The sequence below is a fragment of the Pseudophryne corroboree genome, chromosome 6 (assembly GCF_028390025.1).
Source record: "Pseudophryne corroboree isolate aPseCor3 chromosome 6, aPseCor3.hap2, whole genome shotgun sequence".
NCBI lineage: Eukaryota > Metazoa > Chordata > Amphibia > Anura > Myobatrachidae > Pseudophryne > Pseudophryne corroboree.
The window spans coordinates 71759206-71778728 of NC_086449.1; the positions used below are offsets into that span (position 1 = coordinate 71759206).

The window sequence follows — 19523 nt, forward strand, 5'->3', positions numbered from 1 at the left end:
TTGTGTTTTACAGGTGATGTGGTATGCTTCGGTTCATGAGACATTCCAAGCCTTCTCCATACTTTTTTCTCCCCATCACTCTGGTACGGGTTGATCTTAGTTTCATCTGACCAAAGAATGCTGTTCCAGAACAGGGCTGGCTTTTTCAGATGTTTATTTTGGCAAAGTCTAAATTTGACCTTTCTATTCTCAGGTTTATGAATGGTTTTCACCTTGTACAGAACACTCTGTATTTGCTCTTGTGAAATCTCTTTATGGTAGACTTAGATAGTGATACGCCTAACTCCTGGAGATTGTTCTTTACTCTGAATGTTTTTAAGTGTTTTTTTTCTCTTCATAATGGAAAGGATCCTGCGATCATCTACCACTTTTGTCTTCCGTGGATCTCCAGGCCCATTTGTGTTGCAGAGCTCATCCGTACATTCCTTTTCTTCTTAGAACACAGGTTCTCAAACTCGGTCCTCAGGACCCCACACGGTTCATGAGTTGCAAGTCACCTGTAGATTTTTTAAATGTGACAGTTGGTGATGCACAGTGCAGCTGCTGGGTGACCTGGAAAATGTGAACTGTGTGGGGTCTTGAGGACAGAGTTTGAGAACCACTGTCTTAGAATATACAAAACTGTTTGGCCACTCCCAAGGTTCCCACGATTTCTCTGATGGATTGTTTTTGTTGTGGATTCACAGCAACAGTTTCCAAATGCAAATGCCACACTTGGAAATCAACTCCAGGCACACTGATGGGATATAGTGGTACCATAGGGAGTACAGGCAATTTAAAGCCTGGCAGTCCTGGCTATAACTCCTCCCCCTTGTACCTGGCAGCCCCGAGCCATATCTCCTCCCCCTTGTGTCTGACGGGCCCGGCCTTAACTCCTCCCTTTTCTTTCTACCTGGCAGCCCTAGCTATAGTTCCTCCCACTTAGGGCTTGCAGCCCTTGCTGCAACTCCTCCCCTTGTGCCTTGCAGAAAGTCTTAGTTATCCCTAACCAAGCCCCACAGAACAGGATAAAGAGGGAACACATGGGTAGAGGAAAAAAAATGACAAAAGCAGCTTTCTTTCAAAGCTGGCATGCTGGAAGTTACCATATGAAGCCTGTACAGTCTTGGTGAACATATTAAAAAGATGGCCAGGTCAAAGTACATTCACTTCTGGGCCACCACTGTACACCAGCGTTCCCGCATCCCCCAAATTACTCCAGATCTCTAATATGGCAAATTTCCAGGGGAAAGAGAAAGGGTTTCGACTGCTGTTCAGAATGTGAATAATTCAGACAGGGCAGCAGCCAACTGCATCCGGGCACTGCCCACACTACAAACAGCTGCTAAGAATGAGATGCTGGCGCAGAGAACCACATTCTGATCAGACTGTAACACAAAGAACGCAGGAGATAATTAAAAACAAATTTTTCATTTTTAATAGTCATCGCTCCTCGAATAAGAAAACAAATACCATTTAAATACTGTAACACTCGGAAGGTTTGTTTTTTCTCAAACCAAAAACAAAAATACGAAATCTCACATACCCGTGACACAACTGAGCGCCATTCACAGGTCCCCAGACAGCGGCTTCCACTGAGCCCCCTGTGATGACACGTTTACCCCCAGAGCCTCTACAGGTGGAGGTCCGATGGGTGTTGTGTGCAGGGCTCGTATTTACAGTCACTACGGCAGCACCCGGGGTCATTCCTTTAGGTAGAAGTGCATTTTGTCATGTATGGTCTTGCGGTCGGGATTAAGTCTCTTCAGAATCTGGGCTAGCACATTTACAGTCTGCTCACTGCTAAGACCCGTCTTCTTGGTCTGGAACTTCTTCAGCAGGTCCTTGGTTGTCATGGGCTTGCGGGTCAGGTACCGTCGTACGGCCTCCTCGGTCAGCTGTATGTCCCTGGGAGGGGGAGGGGAGGCAATAGATATAAACATTACTTCTTCCTTAGCCTCTTAATGACCAAAACTGAAGTTCTGTGGTTGGGAATTACCAGCATCCTGGACATGAAAGCTTACTCTGAGGAAGGACAACATACCTAGTCTGAGTGACATGGACATATCAAGATTCAAGATAACATCTACAGTAAGTGGGGTCTGCTGTTGCTTTATCACATCTGGCCCACCACCTCTCCCCTTCTACCTGATTACAGAGCCACTTACCCGCTGCACGGTGTAGATTTGCCAGACTGTGGCTGCGGGGTAGATTTTCCCGATGCGTTCTGAGGCCCAGAATCCATTTTCAAACGTTTTGCAGCCGGAGTGTGAGAGACAGCTCCACGTTTACCTGAGAGACAGAAGAACAGTAGCCATACAGACGTGCATAGAGATGGAAACATAGCTGAAGAGGGCTACCAGCAGCTACAGGCCTTACGGTCACACCTTATCCACCAGTCTCACCTTGCTCCAGTTTGCTGGCAGCTGCTTTGAGAGTGTTAGAGGTGTTACCCGAATCAGGGGAGGGAGTCCCGGGCCGGCTGTTACCACGGGAGCTGCTATTGGAGCCCCCTTTCTTATCCTTCTTTGGAGGGGTCTTCTTTTTCTAGAAGGAGAAACAGATCATAACTAGAGGCTACAGTAGATGTAGGCATAATTGTGTTCTGCTGGTTTCCCTGCTTACCTGCATGAAGAGAGCAGAGGAAGCCTCTCCGTCTATGTCACTGTCCTCAGATGTATCCGACTCATCGCTGCTGTCTGGAGGAAGAGACAGAGACCGTTAGTGGGGAAACATGAATGAATGGGCCATTGTTGGTTAATAATAAACGGGTCTCACCTCTCTTCTTCTTCCGCTCCTGAGGCGTGGGGGCTTTCTTCTCCTCTTCCTCTTCTTCCTCCTCTACCTTCTCCTCTTCACTTTCCTCACTGCTCTCGCTGCCTTCGTCAATTCCTGCAGGGTTTCACATATTGTTACCTATCCCATTAGACATGCCTGTGACTAATGGTTCATTCTCAGGTGTAGGGGGAGAAACAGCGAGTCCAATGCATCCAATGGAACAATGGTATTAATGTTTTTGTCCATTAGTTACCTTTAGGATGCTCCTCCTCCTTTGTGGGCTTTGGCTTCTCAGGATGTTCATCGTCTGAGCTATAGAGAAAGAAAAAGTAACAATGAGCAAACAGATGTCCCAGATCTCATGCATCGCACCAAACCCTTTATCCACAGTGGCCTGTTACCTGCTCTCATCAGACATATAATCCACTTCTTGTCCCTCAAAGTCGCCATCATCACTGTCCTCCAGGGGCTCGTCCTCAGATTTCTTCCCCTTCTTCTTCTTGCCCGCAGCAGACTTCTTTTGGGCTTTAGGCCCGCCCTCACCTTGTGTCAGGAAACATTAAAAGGAGGATGTCACTCTTCCTGCCCAGACCTACACCCTCTGATCACCTCACGCAGTCATAGACGCTAACAGTTTCTACTAGAACGGCACTGTACATATATTACCCTACTACACTAAAGACACCCTAACACTTATTATACCTAGTTACTTCACAGTCAGAGTGGAAAGTAACATTATTTATGATGTTCTGTGCATTATGAAGGGAGACTTTTCTGGAGCGATGTGTACCCGGATGATATGGCGGCCAGTGGGCCGCCATATTGTATCTGCGGTACACATCAGAACAATGTAATAAAGGGCGGAACGATACCTCGTTCCGTCCTTTGTTACACTGCACGGCACCGCATGTGATATAGTCCGCTTGGCCGTGCAGCACGGCTGACTGGGAGACATTGCCAACGACTGCGGACGCGCGCAGATTGGCTGCACACAGTATATGTTCCGGCCAATATGTTGTTACGATTCAGCAGGAAATGACGTATCAAGCAGATATCGCTCCTGTGGGTAACCAGCTTAGCAGCTAAACTTTTCACAACCTACAGAAAGTGTACAGGAGTTGAGAGTGCCTTTAATATATGGGATAATGGGGTGTGATACTTGTTACAGTCACATGACTGACACCAGCACACCAGCCAGGCTGGCGGCTAGGGATAACTCCTGCCCCTCTAGTGTCTATCCCTAACAGTCAACCCAATACCTTCGATATGACGGTGGTCGGTGTTCTGGCGTCGGGAATCAGAGTGGTGTTGGAATTCAGGCATCGGTCATCTGACCGCCAGTATGCACCCCCTACTGTAAACTTTAAGTCATGGAGGTGTTAAATAACCATAAGAAAGTCTGAAGCCTAGGTGAATCTCCTAGGTGACTTATATAAGAAATAACGCACCCCCAATAATAAATGATTATAATACAGTTTTCCTAAAGTCAACAATAACCAAGTAGTAGACACAAGCGTCACTGTTCCGGACACTGAAATTTCCTCATATAAATGTACCCCACCATATAATCCTGGAACTGCCCACCCCCTCATTTCCCATCGCTCACCATCCTCTCCACTCCCCTCGCTCTCACTAGTACTCAATTCAAGATCATCCTCAAGGTCATGGATTTTCAGGTCATTTTTTTTCTTCTTCTTCTTGCCCTTCCCGCCCTTGTCCTGCTTGCCCCCATCCTCGTCATCATCATCATCTCCCCCCTGGTCCTTAAGGCGACGCTGTTGCATTATAGTGAAATGGTTAAGGATCTTGTTTCGTCTGTAAATGATGCAAAGTGAAACGTAAACGTTGTACTGGACAAAGGAAAGCAAAACCTAAAATTGTACAACAACGATTAAAAATAGGATTTTAATTACCTACCGGTAAATCCTTTTCTCATAGTCCGTAGAGGATGCTGGGGTCCATATTAGTACCATGGGGTATAGATGGGTCCACCAGGAGCCATTGGCACTTTAAGACTGAAAGTGTGGGCTGGCTCCTCCCTCTATGCCCCTCCTACCAGACTCAGTCTAGAAACTGTGCCCGAGGAGACTGACAACTTCGCGAGAAGGATTTTACACAGATCGTGGCGCGATTCACACCAGCTCACACATACAAGGCAAACCAAGCTAACCAGCTTGGGGGGGAAAAAAAAAAAAAAAAAAAAAACCTCAGCAACGGCTGAACATCATTACCAAACCTAGTAACAAAAAACAGTACTCAACCCAGAACAAAGCAGTACTGAACAAAGTAACCATTGCAGGATCACGAAGTGCTTCGCGGGCGCCCAGCATCCTCTACGGACTACGACAAAAGGATTTACCGCTAGGTAATTAAAATCCTATTTTCTCTTACATCCTAGAGGATGCTGGGGTCCATATTAGTACCATGGGGGATGTACAAAAGCTCCCAGAACGGGAGGGAGAGTGCGGAGGCTCCTGCAGAACTGATTGACCAAACTTCAGGTCCTCAGAGGACAAAAGTATCGAACTTGTAGAACTCAGCAAACGTGTTCAACCCAGACCAAGTAGCCGCTCTGCAAAGTTGTAAAGCCGAGACACCCCCCGGGCAGCCGCCCAGGAAGAACCCATCTTACGAGTAGAGTGGGCCTTAACAGATTTAGGACACGGCAAGCCTGCCGTAGAATATGCATGCTGGATAGTGAGCCTGATCCAGCGAGAGATCGTCTGCTTAGAAGCAGGACACCCAAATTTCTTGGGATCATACAGTCCGATTTCCTGTGACGAGCAGTTTTCTTCACATAGATTTTCAGAGCCCTTACAACATCCAAGTACTTTGACGGAATTGAGGAGTCAGTAGCCACTGGCACCATAATAGGTTGGTTGATATGAAATGCCGACACAACCTTCAGAAGGAACTGATGACGTGTCCGGAGCTCAGCTCTATCTTCATGGAATATCAAGTAGGGGCTTTTATAAGACAAAGCCCCCAACTCCGAAACATGTCTAGCAGAAGCAAAAGGCAACCAAGTCACAACCTTCCACGTGAGAAACTTGACCTCAACCTCCTGGAGAGGCTCGAACCAATCTGATTGAAGGAACTGTAACACCACGTTAAGATCCCAAGGTGCCGTAGGAAACACAAAGGAAGGCTGGATGTGCAGAACCCCTTTTAAGAAAGTCTGAACCTCAGGGAGGGAAGCGAACTGTTTTTGGAAGAAAATGGATAAGGCCGAAATCTGGACCTTCACGGATCCCAAACGCAGGCCAATATCCACACCTGCTTGCAGGAAGAGGAGAAACCGTCCTAGTTGAAACGCCACCATAGGATACTTCTTGGATTCACACCAAGATACATACTTTATCTTGACCTTTAATAGGATTAACTGAGACTGGCCAGTCGGACTTAATTCCCTGCTGTATTGTTCTCTGTATTGTATTGCAGTTGAGAACAATAGATGAAGGGTTTATGCTAATAAGTCATGTTGAGACTAGGCGCAGAAAACTAGTCAAGATGACTGTGGACCCATCTGTACTTTTTCCAATTGCAATGGTAATGCTTAGACGTTACTCCTTTCCTAGCCTGAATCAGGGTAGGAATAACTTTGTTCGGAATGTCCTTCCGAGCTAATATCTGGTGTTCAACCTCCATGCCGTCAAAACGTAGCCACGGTAAGTCTTGATAAGCGAACGACCCCTGTTGCAGAAGGTCCTCCCGGAGAGGGAGGGGCCTCGAATCTTCCAGTAGTAGTTCCAGAAGATCCGCGTACCAAGCTCTTCTTGGCCAGTCCAGAGCAATGAGGATTGCCTGAACCCTTGTTCTCTTTATGAGCTTTAGAATCCCTGGAATGACAGGAAGTGGAGGAAACACGTACACTGACTGGAACACCCATGGAGTTACCAGGGCGTCCACCGCCACTGCTTGCAGGTCTCTGGACCTGGAACAGTACCTCCAAAGCTTCTTACTGAGATGGAAGGCCATCATGTCTATTTGAGGTACACCCCAAAGAGTTGTCACCTCCGTGAACACCCCCGGATGGAGGCCCCACTCTCCCTGATGGAGATCGTGTCTGCTGAGGAAGTCCGCTTCCCAGTTGTCCACTCCCGGAATGAAGATTGCTGACAGCGCCAACGCGTGCCTCTCTGCCCAGAGGAGGATTCTTTTTACCTCTGACATCGCAGCTCTGCTCTTCGTTCTGCCCTGTCGGTTTATGTAGGCCACCGTCGTTATTGTCCAACTGCACCTGAATGGCCAGATCTTGTAGAAGATGTGCCACTTGTAGAAGACCGTTGTACACGGCCCTTAGTTCCAGAATGTTGATTGGAAGAATGAATTCCAGCCTTGACCATTTTCCTTGGAAGGTTTCCCCTTGGGTGATTGCGCCCCAACCTCTGAGACTTGCATCCGTGGTTAGAAGGATCCAGTCCTGAATCCCAAACCTGCGGCCCTCTAGAAGGTGTGGCAAGTGTAGCCATCACAGGAAGGAAATCCTGGCTTGTGGTGACAGACGTATCATCTGGTGCATATGCAGATGAGATCCCAACCACTTGTCCAGGAGATCCAGTTGGAAGGACTGTGCATGAAATCTTCCGTACTGAAGAGCCTCGTAGGAGGCAACCATCTTCCCCAGAAGGCAAATGCACTGATGAACCGATACCCGGGTAGGCTTCAAGACATCCCGGACCATACTTTGGATCACGAACGCTTTTTCTACCGATAGAAATACCCTCTTCACTTCCGTGTCGAGGATAATCCGTAGGAAAGACAATCTCCTTGTCAGCTCCAAATGAGATTTTGGAAGATTCAGGATCCATCCATGGTCCCTGAGCAGTTGAGTCGCGAGAGCAATGGATTACAACAACCTCTCCCTGGAAGATGCCTTTATCAGCAGATTGTCTAAGTAAGGAATTATATTCACCCCCTGCCTGCGGAGGAGAATCATCATCTCTGCCATTACCTTGGTGAACACCCTCGGTGCTGTGGAGAGGCCGAACGGCAGCGCCTTGAACAGATAGTGACAGTCCAACAGCGCAAATCTGAGATAATACTGGTGTGGCGGCCAAATTGGGATATGGTGGTACGTATCCTTGATGTCCAAGGACACCAGACACTCTCCCTCCTCCAGCCCTGAGCTCATCGCTCTCAGAGACTCCATTTTGAACTTGAATTCGCTTAGATAAGGGTTTAGCGATTTCAGGTTCAAAATCGGCCTGACATTTGGTTTCGGTACCACAAACAGGTTTGAATAGTAACCTTTGTTTACCAGAGGAGATGGAACAAGATCAATTACATGTGACCTTTCCAATTTGTGAATGGCGTCCTGAAGGATAGCCCTGTCTGTCAGGCATCCCAAAGCTGGCAGGCCTGATTTGAAGAGCCTGTGGGGTGGGAGCTCCTGAAACTCCCATCTGTACCCCTGGGACACAATATCCAGTACCCAGGGATCCGGACCGGATGACACCCAGACGTGACTGAAACGTCTGAGCCTCTCTCCCACCTGCCCATTCTCCAGGCAGGGAGGTCCACCGTCATGCTGAGGATTTTGAGGAAACAGAGGCAGGTTTCTGGTCTTGGGAACCTGCAGGTGCAGGTTTTTTGGATTTTGCTTGCCCACCTCTGAAGAAAGTGGTAGGAGCCTAGGACTTTTTAGCTTTGGCAGACCGAAAGGACTGCACAGAGGACGTACACAAAGGTTTCTTCGTCGTCCGAGAGGCTGGGGGAAGAAAGGTTGACTTACCAGCGGTTGCCGTGGAGATCCACGCATCCAATACCTCCCCAAATAGAGCCTGACCTGTGAAGGGTAGGTTCTCCCCACTTCTCCAGGATTCCACGTCTGCAGACCATTGGCGTAGCCAGAAACCCCTGCGTGCTGAAGCAGCCATGGACGATGTCCTTGCAGTCAGATTACCCAGGTCCTTCATGGCTTCCACCATGAAACCCGCAGAATCCTGTATGTTACATAAAAACAAATCAATGTCACTTCTATCCATAGAATCAAAGTCCTCTAAGTAATGTGCCTGACCACTTTACTATGGCTTTAGAAATCCATGCACAGGCAATAGTGGGCCTTAACGCCACTCCTGAAGCAGTGTATATAGATTTGAGTGTAGTTTCAATTTTGCGGTCAGCCGGTTCTTTCAAAGCGGTAGACCCAGGGACAGGTAAAACCACCTTTTTAGACAGTCTAGATACAGAGGTTTCTACTACAGGGGGGTTTTCCTACTTTTTCCTATCATTCTCAGGGAAAGGAAAAGCCACTAGAACCATCTTTGGGATCTGGAATTTTTTTCTCTGGATTTTCGCAGGATTTTTCAAATAAGGCATTTAATTCCTTAGACTCCGGGAAGGTCAGGGAGGCCTTCTTATTGTCTGTAAAGTAAGCCTCCTCTACCTGTTCCGGAGGTTTGTCAGTAATGCTTAACACATCCCTAATGGCCTCAATCATGAGTTGCACCCCTCTTGCCAGGAAAGCCACCCCCCCTTCCCCCGCATATCCGCATCACCCTCTGCCGTGTCAGAGTCGGTGTCTGTGTCGACCTGCATAAACTGAGCAAGTGCACGTGTCTTGGATACACCAGGGGATTTTGAGATATTGGGGACAGAACCAGACAAAACCTCCACAGATTGTTTTAAAATCTGTGATTCAGTCTCAATGTGCAATCCTAGTGGAAATCTGGGATATCATTCCCTTAATAGAAGCCACCCACTGGGGCTAGGATTCAGAAGGATGAGACAAAATATTACATTCCCGAGTACATGGAATGGATTCCTCTGGAGAAGATAAATATTCTGCCGCACAAGTTAATCTCACCTCATCGCTACAGCAACCCTGATAATCTCATTCACATCTCTACCACAAACTCATACCCCCTATCCTGTGCCCTCTGGAATGGCAGATCTGTTTGTAACAAACTGGTCCCCACTCATTACCTTTTCATTTCCAACTCTCTACACCTACATGCCATTACTGAAACTTGGATTACGCCCTCTGACACTACTTCTGCTGCTCTCTCTCTGCTGGGGGCCTCGCATTCACACACACACCCCCCGACCTGGGGGTTGCCATGGGGGGGGTGTTGGGGTCCTTTTACCTTCTAGTTACTCCTACCAACTCATACCACCAGGACCATCTCTTACATTCTCTACATTTGAGGTCCATACTATACGCCTCTTCCAACCAGTCCATTTTACAGTAGCTGTCATTTACCGCCCCCCTGGCACTGCTTCCAAACTCATCGACAACTTTGCTTCCTGGCTTCCTCACTTCCTCTCTTCTGACATTCCCTCCATTATCCTAGGCGATTTCAACATCCCTATTGACATCCCCACACAATCCCCTGCCTCTAAACTCCTTAACCTCAACTTCACTTGGTCTCTCCCAGTGGACCTCCTCACCCTCCCATATGAATGGGAGCTCACTGGATCTGGTCTTCACTCACCACTGTGATATTTCTGATTTTTCCAACTCACCATTTCCCCTCTCTGACCACCACCTGCTCTCCTTTAACCCCTCTCTCTCGACTTCTCCATCTCTACCTACTAAGGCTACCATCACTAAGCCTAACATTGAGGCTATTGACACCACATTCCTTTCCTCCCTGTTTGACTCACTTCTCTCTCTCTCTCTCATGCCCTGAACAAGCCACTTCCACACACAATGCAACCCTTACTTCTGCTCTTGACTCTGTTGCTCCACCAACCACTATTCACCCTCGCAAATTAACACCTCAATCCTGGCACACCAAATGCACCAGATATCTGCAAAAATGCTCACGTACTGCTGAGCAACACTGGAGGAAATCACGCTCTAAGGCAGACTTCCTCCATTTCAAACTTATGCTCTCATCCTTCAGTGCTGCCCTCTCTCTTGCTAAACAATCATACTTCAAGAACCTCATCTCCTCCCAGTCTTCCAACCCCCGGCGCCTCTTTGCCACTCTCTCCTCTGCCCACCTCCACCTTGTCTCCCTTCCTCACTCTCTGCTCTTGACTTTGCCACTTACTTCACATCCAAAATTTACTCCATACGTCAGGACATCACATCACATCACACCAGACCATCAGTAACCAGCCTTCTCCCATCCCTTACCAACCTTCCCCATCCCTCGCACCTACTCTGACATATTTCTCCCATGCATCTGGAGAGGAAGTCATGTCCCTCATTCGTTCCTGTCCCCTCACCACCTCCCCACTTGACCCTATCCCCTGCCGCCTCCTCCGCTACCTCTTTCCTTCTTAAAAAACCTACCCTTGATCCAAACACTCTCTCCAACTACCGACCCATCTCTCTCCTCCCTTTTGCCTCCAAACTCCTTGAGCGTATTGTCTACAACCACCTTACTTCCTTTCTTTTTTTCTTTCCTCACACTCACTGCTTGACCCATTCCAGTCTGGCTTCCGTCCTCTCCACCTGCCCTTACAAAAGTATGCAATGACCACCATGCTGCTAAATCTAAGGGACACTACTCTCTACTTATTCTACTGGATCTCTCTGCTGCTTTTGACACTGTGGACCATCCTCTCCTACTGCAAATCCTTCACTCCATTGGTCTGCGTGACACTGCCCTCTCTTGGCTGTCTTCCTACCTTTCTGACCGTTCATTCTCTGTCTCCACCTCCCCCTCACTTCCACTAACTGTAGAGGTACCCAAGGTTCTGTCCTTGGTCCTCTTCTCTCTCTATACGTCCTCACCAGGTAAGCTCATTAGTTCTTTTGGTTTCCAATATCATCTCTATGCCACCCAAATCTATCTTTCCTCTCCAGACCTCTCCCCTGCTCTCCTCACTCGTATCTCCAATTGTCTCTCTGCTACCTCTTCCTGGATGTCCCAGTGCTTTCTTAAACTTAACATGTCTAAGACTGAGCTGATCATCTTCCCTCCCTGCCGCATAACCTCACCTCCTACAATCTCATTATCTATTGATGGCACTACTATCTCCTCTACCCCCCAAGTGCGCTGTCTTGGAGTAATCCTCGACTCCTCCCTCTCCTTCAAACCACACATTCAGCACCTCTCACAAACCTGCCATTTTCATCTAAAAAATATTTCCAGGATCAGACCCTTTCTGACCCAGGATGCTACCCAGGATGCTACTAAGACTCTTATCCACTCACTGGTCATCTCCAGACTGGATTACTGTAATCTCCTCCTGACTGGTATTCCTGACAAACACCTCTCTCCACTCCAATCTATCCTCAACACTGCTGCCCGGCTTTTTCCTCACCAAACGCACTACGTCCACCTCTCCTCTCTTACTAGACCTTCCCCTTCCCTTTCAGAATCCATTTCAAGCTTCTCGCACTCGCTTACAAAGCCCTCCCCCACTCCTCTCGCATCTACATCTCTGACCTTATCTCTCTTTACACTCCCACCCGTCCTCTTCGCTCTGCTAATGCACGCAGACTCTCCTGCCTACTGATTACTTCCTCCCACTCCTATCTCCAAGATTTTTCACGTGCTGCACCACTTCTCTGGAATTCCCTACCTCTCCCCCTCAGACTCTCCACCTCTCTACAAAACTTCAAACGGGCTCTCAAGACCCACTTCTTCACCAAACCCAGCCAAATCTCATCCTAACCCTCTGATCTACGCTCTCTATGTACCCCATCTGTCTCACTCCAGTCTGTCTACCCCTCTACTTTAGAATGTAAGCTCTCACGAGCAGGGCCCTCTTCCCTCATGTGCTTATCCTTTCTTACTTTAATAATCTTCAACTGCACCAAATCCAGCAGTCTTCTGCCACCTGATACTTATTCCAGTGTCATCTGCTGATGTAGCTATGTTTATTTACCCTGTACTTGTCCTATATTGTCTTCAACTGTAAGTTGCTGTTTTCCTGTTTGATTATTTGTGTATGTACTTTGTAATTGGGCGCTGCGGAACCCTTGTGGCGCCATATAAATAAAGGATAATAATAACAAGACACAGAGTCCCTGGACATGGTTATGTGAGAATTTGCATACACACACACACACAGGAAAAATGTCAGACACAGTTTTCCCCAAGTACCTTCAGAGAAACACAGAGATTGGAGCCAGCACACACAGCGCCCCAGTATGCAGTGATAGAGTAACTGCCTGGCGCTGACTGTGTCCCCTTAATAGATTACACAGTAAATTACAGTCTTCGCCCCCCCCCTTCTTCTTCAACCCCCGGGTACAGCACAGGATAGCTGGGCACGTGTGGAGGGTCAGCGCTCCCTGTCAGCGTCTCTCAGTGATGAACTGCAGGAAGAAAATGGCGCTGGTGAGCTGCTGGGTCCGCTCTGAGAAGCTCTGCCCCCAAACATGGCGAGTCTTCCCGCACTTTACTGGATTATACTGGGCTGAGGTATTATAAACTAGCAGCAGAACTAATGCCCCCGATAGTAGAAATGACCAGTTTTGAGGGTATTTGCGCTGGCTCAGGGAGCATCTCACAGCGCCGCACCTGATGTACCGCTGAGCCTTCCGGAGCACAGTGTCAGTACTGCGCTCACACCCTGTTGCCGCCATACACACCGGCTCCCCACTTGTCGGGTCACCGGTGTCACATTCACCACCGTGATCTTCTGGCTCTGTTAAGGGGTGGCGGCAAGCTGCGGGAGTGAGCAGTCGCCTCGGGGGCTAACGATCATCACCCTCAGGAGCTTAATGTCCTGTCAGCGGAGATAGTGGTCATTAACCTCTGAGGGGGGGAGTAGCGTCCAACCCTAAGTCCCACGAAGCAGGGAGGCTGTTGCCAGCAGCCTCCCTGTGCCTAACATCTTAAAAAAACAAACAATAAAACCAGAAGAGCTCTAGAAGCTCCCCTAGCTGTGACCGGCTCCACCGGGCACATTTTCTAAACTGAGTCTGGTAGGAGGGGCATAGAGGGAGGAGCCAGCCCACACTATCAAAGTCTTAAAGTGCCCATGGCTCCTGGTGGACCCTTCTATACCCCATGGTACTAATATGGACCCCAACATCTTCTAGGACATAAGATAAATAAAAGTTTAACACATAAGTTAAATCAATAGCCTGTAGGTACGGTGCTCCCACTCTCAGGCTTGTAACGGATTGCTCACCTCTCCCATTCCTGCTCAGCCTCCTCGGCAGTCAAAGTGCGGTGCTTGGCCACAGGGGTGAAGTTGTACCAGTTGGAGACTGGAAATGCCTCAAAGGCACCATCTGGGCACTGAGTGAAGATGAAGTAGGAGGCGTTCTCCGTCACTCCGCCTTTCTTCACTCCTTTATACCTGTTGGATGACAAGTCGCTTAGACAGCCGTCCATGGATGTAGGGACTGCTTATCCCCCGTCTCCCCTATATAACTCACTTGCGTCCAGCTTTGCCATTGACCCTTAGCACCCAGGGTTGGTCTTCAAGCTTAAACTCCTTCAGAATGATGCCATACTTTTTCCTCCTGGCTTCCTCTCTCTGTTTGCGATTAAACTCACTCCCAGCCCCAGAGTCCGGTGTTTCCTCATCCTGAAACATCTTCTTAGCGCTCAGGTCCCGTTCCATCCGAGCCTGGCAGGGAGACGGATCATAGGAGGATACTTAAGATATAAATAAATAATAATAATAATAATAATAAACGTTACCTGAAAGACAAAATTAGGGATGCATTAGGTGACCACCAATAAAACACAGTCGTGCAGCTCAACCAACCCAGAACAAGGCCAGATGGAGGGGGGGAGTGTGTGTGTGTGTGTGTGTGTGTGTGTGTGTGGGGGGGGGGGGGGGGGGGGGGGTGTCTCCTGCCAGGGACAGTCACCAAAGCCACAAAGAGCACCCTGTGTTTTATTTTAAATTACATTTTTAACCAGCTTAAATAATGGGAAGGGGGGGGGAAATATTTAGGCTTCACAAACAGAATATTGGCAGAATCACAGCCTGATCTCGGTGTAAATGTTTTCCCTATGACAGGCTAAAAATAAATGAATGGAAATTTCTAAATAAAAGTCATATGGATAAAGGGAATTTTCCTCCCTCTTCTGAGGTATTGTATTTGAGCAAAGTAGTCCTGTCTTCTCCGGATTAATCCACACATCAATGAATGAAATATTAGATATATCTTCCCCGGCATTCCAGACATTCCCAGAGAAGACAGAGGATTCCGTGCTCTGTGATAGTAATTCACATACTCTGTCTGCCTTTGGGAGGATGGGGGGGGGGGGGGGGTCTTTTTATGGTGCCCTGTAGAAAACGTAGCTGAGGAGATGTCCTTACCGTTTCTCTACCTATATATTAGATTAGGGAGTGAACGTACAAAGGTATTCTGTGAATATATACCTACGATAGTGCTAGGATGTATGCTTACAGATCTTAGTATCGGTTGTTTGCCTTCTCTTCCCCAGTATGCCTTTATGTCCTCCCAGACAATGCGAGATGCAATGACCCTCTCCCAATACAGTAACTTGTGGAAGTAGGGTAATGGGTACGGGTACATGTGACATCACTAGGGGCTGTATATGTAGGGGTGTGTTCAGGAACAAGGCAGTTCGTAGAGAACACCAAGTCTGGTATATACACCTCTCTGTGCTAGACTAGATTCTAAGCACAAAAGATTGCTGAGGGTGGTATCCCTTTCAATTAGAGATGGGTAACCCAAGACTCTCCAGGTATTGAGGTTCTACAAGTCTGAGCCTGCTGGTACTTGTTGTACCACAACGGCAGACTATGAACTTGCTGCAAATGAATTTCAGCACTGGTCACGATTCGGCCATACCGCGAGCACACTGGACGCCTGCGTAGCAGCTGTCTGCTTCCCCAGAACCATCAGTGTAACCTTATAGTAACATCAGCACAGCCAGTTACGATAAACTGAGAAATGCCTCCGTGCACAGCCACATCACAGCCGCCCTCTGCACGTCTGCCCGGCAGCTGTAGCTGTCCTCAGCGCTACTTCCCACTATACGGGTGATCTGTATGGGATATCTGTCATACGTAACAGTACTTTCCTGATTTCAAAGCCTCACTGAAACAAGTTAGGGAGACCTAGACAGCAGCACAGAGTTCTGGGAAAATTAATTTACATGGCATCATTTTTGGGTCACTACTTTAGTACTGATCTAGAAATATATTTTAGATCAAGAGTGGCTTGTTTTCCTATTATCCCTATAGGGCTTTACATTATAAGCAGACAAGAAACTAAGAAGGTGAAAAAAAAAAAAAAACCCTGCCCCTGTGATGCTCTGCACTGGGAGCTGTCATGAAAGATGCTTTATGTGCATCAAGGTATAAAACAATTAGTATGGAGGGAGGGCATACATACAAACATACCTGGTTCCACGTTGAGAAATCCACTTTATCTGCGGCATTGAAAGCCATGAGATTATATCTTTTACTTGGGTTCCTGTATTAAAGAGGGAGATGGAATAATTAATTATACATAGTATTACGGACGGACGGTTAGGAGAAGCTGGCCTGACGTAAACATTAAAGGTAAGGATTTAAGTTTTTGCCGACAGGTTGTATGCAGAGGGAGATTACAATCCTTCCATTGACACCGACCCTGCCCCCTAGTGGAGAAGCTACGTACTGGTGCTGAGACTGATAAGATTAGCAGAGACTCTTTCCTTACTGAAAGTGAATAAACCTGTACGCACGCTTACTGATTAGTGTATGTTTCTTGCCAGTGCTACAGGCAACACACAACGATACTGAAACGCTCCGTACATAGCACACTACGCAGCAGGGATGCTTTGAGGGGTCTTAATGAATGAGTGTCTTACACTTTGTCATGCTCATGTGTTTGAGTCCATAAGGGATAACCTGGGGCCCCTACTAATCTGTGGCCTGGAAAAGTCAGACACCTGTCCCCTTCACGCCTCCTGACACAAACAGCGTATATTGTCAATGTCTCACATCCCAATCACATGAATGACAAGTCAACGGAGAAGGGGCATTGCCAAGCCCGTCACCTGTATGACAAAGACCAACTGCAGCCCTGATGTTACACACACTTGGGGAGCCCAATACACCAGGTAAGGAAGACTCGGTGTTATTGTCTGGGTTCCCTTTATATGCTGAATTTCCATAGGGTGGTATCAAAGAATTAGTAGTACTTTGTAAGGGATGCGGTCAGGATCCCAGCAGTTGGGATGCGGTCAGGATCCCAGCAGTTGGGATCCAGCAGACAGTAAGGTTACCGACGGCCAGAATCCCGATGGTCAGAACAGGGGTTAGCTTAAGACCAGGGCTAGCCAACCCCGGTCCTCGAGAGCTACCAACAGTTACCATTTTCCAGGTCTCCTCACAGAATCACAAGTTAAGCTATTAGCTCAACCTGTGGATCTTTTAAAATGTGTCAGTGAGTAATGACTGCACCTGTGCACCTACTAGGTGAGCAGGAAAACGTGAACTGTTGGTAGCTCTCGAGGACCAGGGTTGGCTACCACTGCTTTAGACACTAGCGGTTGAGGAGGGAGGGGGTTAGGTAGAGTTAGGCTACTGGAGGGGGCAATTAGGGTTGAAATCCTGACCACCAGGTTTTCAAAACCAACTCCTTTGTAAATGACCGTATTATTAATTAGGGAATAGGAGATGGTTTGATACATCTCCACCATTGTCTGGGAGAGTCCCGGGACTGGTAGATGATACTATAGGAATATTTACTCACCTGGGAACCCGTACAACATACTCTGTGACAGACTGACTGCTGGACCCCTGCAAACATAAGAGTGAGGACATATCACTAGACAGAAGTATGTGTGGCTAAGAGGAGACACCATATCACCATATAGAAGGACGTGTGGCTATGAGGAGATACCATATCACCATACAGAAGGACGTGTGGCTATGAGGAGACACCATACAGAAGGACGTGTGACTATGAGGAGACACCATATCACCATACAGAAGGACGTGTGACTATGAGGAGACACCATATCACCATACAGAAGGACATGTGGCTATGAGATGAGGGCATATCACCACAGAGAAGGATGTGTGACTATGAGGAGACACCATATTACCATACAGAAGGATGTGTAGCTATGAGGAGACACCATATAACCACAGAAAAGGATGTGTGACTATGAGGAGACACCATATCACCATACAGAAGGACGTGTGGCTAGGAGACGAGGACATATCACTATTCAGAAGGACGTGTGGATAGGTGGGGAGGACATATCACCATACAGAAGGATGTGTGGCTATGAGGAGACACCATATCACCACAGAGAAGGACGTGTGGCTATGAGGAGAGGACAGATCACTATTGAGAAGAACGTGTAGATAGGAGGGGAGGACATATCACTATTGAGAAGAACATGTGGATAGGAGGGGAGGACATATCACCATACAGAAGGACGTGTGGACATGAGGCGAGGACATAAGACCAGACAGAAGGACATGTGGATAGGAGGCAGGACCTTTCACCATATAGAAGGCTGTGGGGAAGTAAACAAGGGGAAGGGGAAAGGGAATGGCTCACATAGGGAAATCCTGCACACTGAGTGGACACTTACCAGGGACGTCATGATTGGTAATAGCAGTCAGGCTATTCTGAAAGAAATGGAAGTTAAATTTAATTAACAAAGAATCAATTTAGCAGCCAGGACGGGGAGACTGAGTGACACTTCGACGGGGTGGAGATAGAGAAGGGCTGGGGGTCAGACAGGCACTCACACAGGGTGGGGATGGAGAAGAGGGTGGGGATGGAGAAGGGCCAGGGGTAAGACAGCCACTCACACTGCGTGAGGATGGAGAAGGGCCGGGGGTCAGACAGCCACTCACACAGGGTGGGGATGGAGAAGGGCCGGGGGTCAGACAGCCACTCACACAGGGTGGGGATGGAGAAGGGCCGGGGGTCAGACAGCCACTCACACAGGGTGGGGATGGAGAAGGGCCGGGGGTCAGACAGGCACTCACACAGGGTGGGGATGGAGAAGGGCCGGGGGTCAGACAGGCACTCACACAGGGTGGGGATGGAGAAGGGCCGGGGGTCAGACAGGCACTCACACAGGGTGGGGATGGAGAAGGGCCGGGGGTCAGACAGGCACTCACACAGGGTGGGGATGGAGAGGACCCGGGGGTCAGACAGGCACTCACACAGGGTGGGGATGGAGAGGACCCGGGGGTCAGACAGGCACTCACGCAGGGTGGGGATGGAGAGGACCCGGGGGTCAGACAGGCACCCACACAGGGTGGGGATGGAGAAGGGCCGGGGGTCAGAGAGGCACTCACACAGGGTGGTGATGGAGAGGACCTGGGGGTCAGACAGGCACTCACACATTGTGGGTATGGATATGGGCCGAGGGTCAGACAGGCACCCTCACAGGGTGGGGAAGGAGAAGGGCCGGGGGTCAGACAGGCACTCACACAGGGTGGGGATGGAGAAGGGCCGGGGGTCAGACAGGCACACACACAGGGTGGGGAGAACGAAATGGCTCAGGGAGAACAGGAGCCGGGATGAGCGATGGGAGCCACATGACTCCGGGATGAGTGAGGGGAGCCAGGTGATACATTATACTGACACGCTCAGCTTGCTCCTTACCAGCACACTGCTCTCTTTCCTTCTGTTATGACCGCTTACTTCCGGGTTAAACGTCGCCAACACCCGGAAGTCTGGCACGCTCAAGTAGAAGCCATCTTTGTTCCTGGAGTTCAAATTATTAAGCAGCCCTCTTGGTCCCTGGCATGATTCCAGTAACTTTGTCACAGTATAAACTACTGTTTATAAGCGATAGAAGAGTATGAAATTGGTTGGGGACATTACTTTACTAATTACAAGAAACTGAATGTGTCTCAGAGCACTTGTAATACAGATAGGGATAACAAGGTAATACAGATAAGTAACA

General features: G+C 48.4%; 1 protein-coding gene across 4 annotated transcripts; it reads right to left on the minus strand.

Moving 5' to 3' along the window:
* Nucleotides 1-1394: 1394 nt before the first annotated feature.
* On the minus strand, nt 1395-19280 carry GTF2F1 (general transcription factor IIF subunit 1). 4 transcript variants are annotated; one of them, XM_063931139.1, is made up of 14 exons: nt 19220-19280; nt 18192-18228; nt 17339-17385; nt 16000-16072; nt 14051-14244; nt 13801-13971; nt 4364-4572; nt 3159-3300; nt 3011-3069; nt 2758-2871; nt 2605-2678; nt 2385-2526; nt 2148-2271; nt 1395-1887 (listed from the first exon to the last, which is right to left on the minus strand). In XM_063931139.1, exons 2-14 carry the CDS (start codon nt 18201-18203, stop codon nt 1683-1685), a joined length of 1566 nt encoding a protein of 521 aa, XP_063787209.1. In that variant the 5' UTR covers nt 18204-18228; nt 19220-19280; the 3' UTR covers nt 1395-1682. The 4 variants fall into 4 exon arrangements, with proteins under 4 accessions (XP_063787209.1, XP_063787210.1, XP_063787211.1 ...); XM_063931140.1 differs by having other exon boundaries at nt 18192-18223; nt 19200-19223; XM_063931141.1 differs by lacking the exon at nt 19220-19280 and adding an exon at nt 18352-18372 and having other exon boundaries at nt 18192-18223.
* Between the last annotated feature and the right edge of the window lie 243 nt (nt 19281-19523).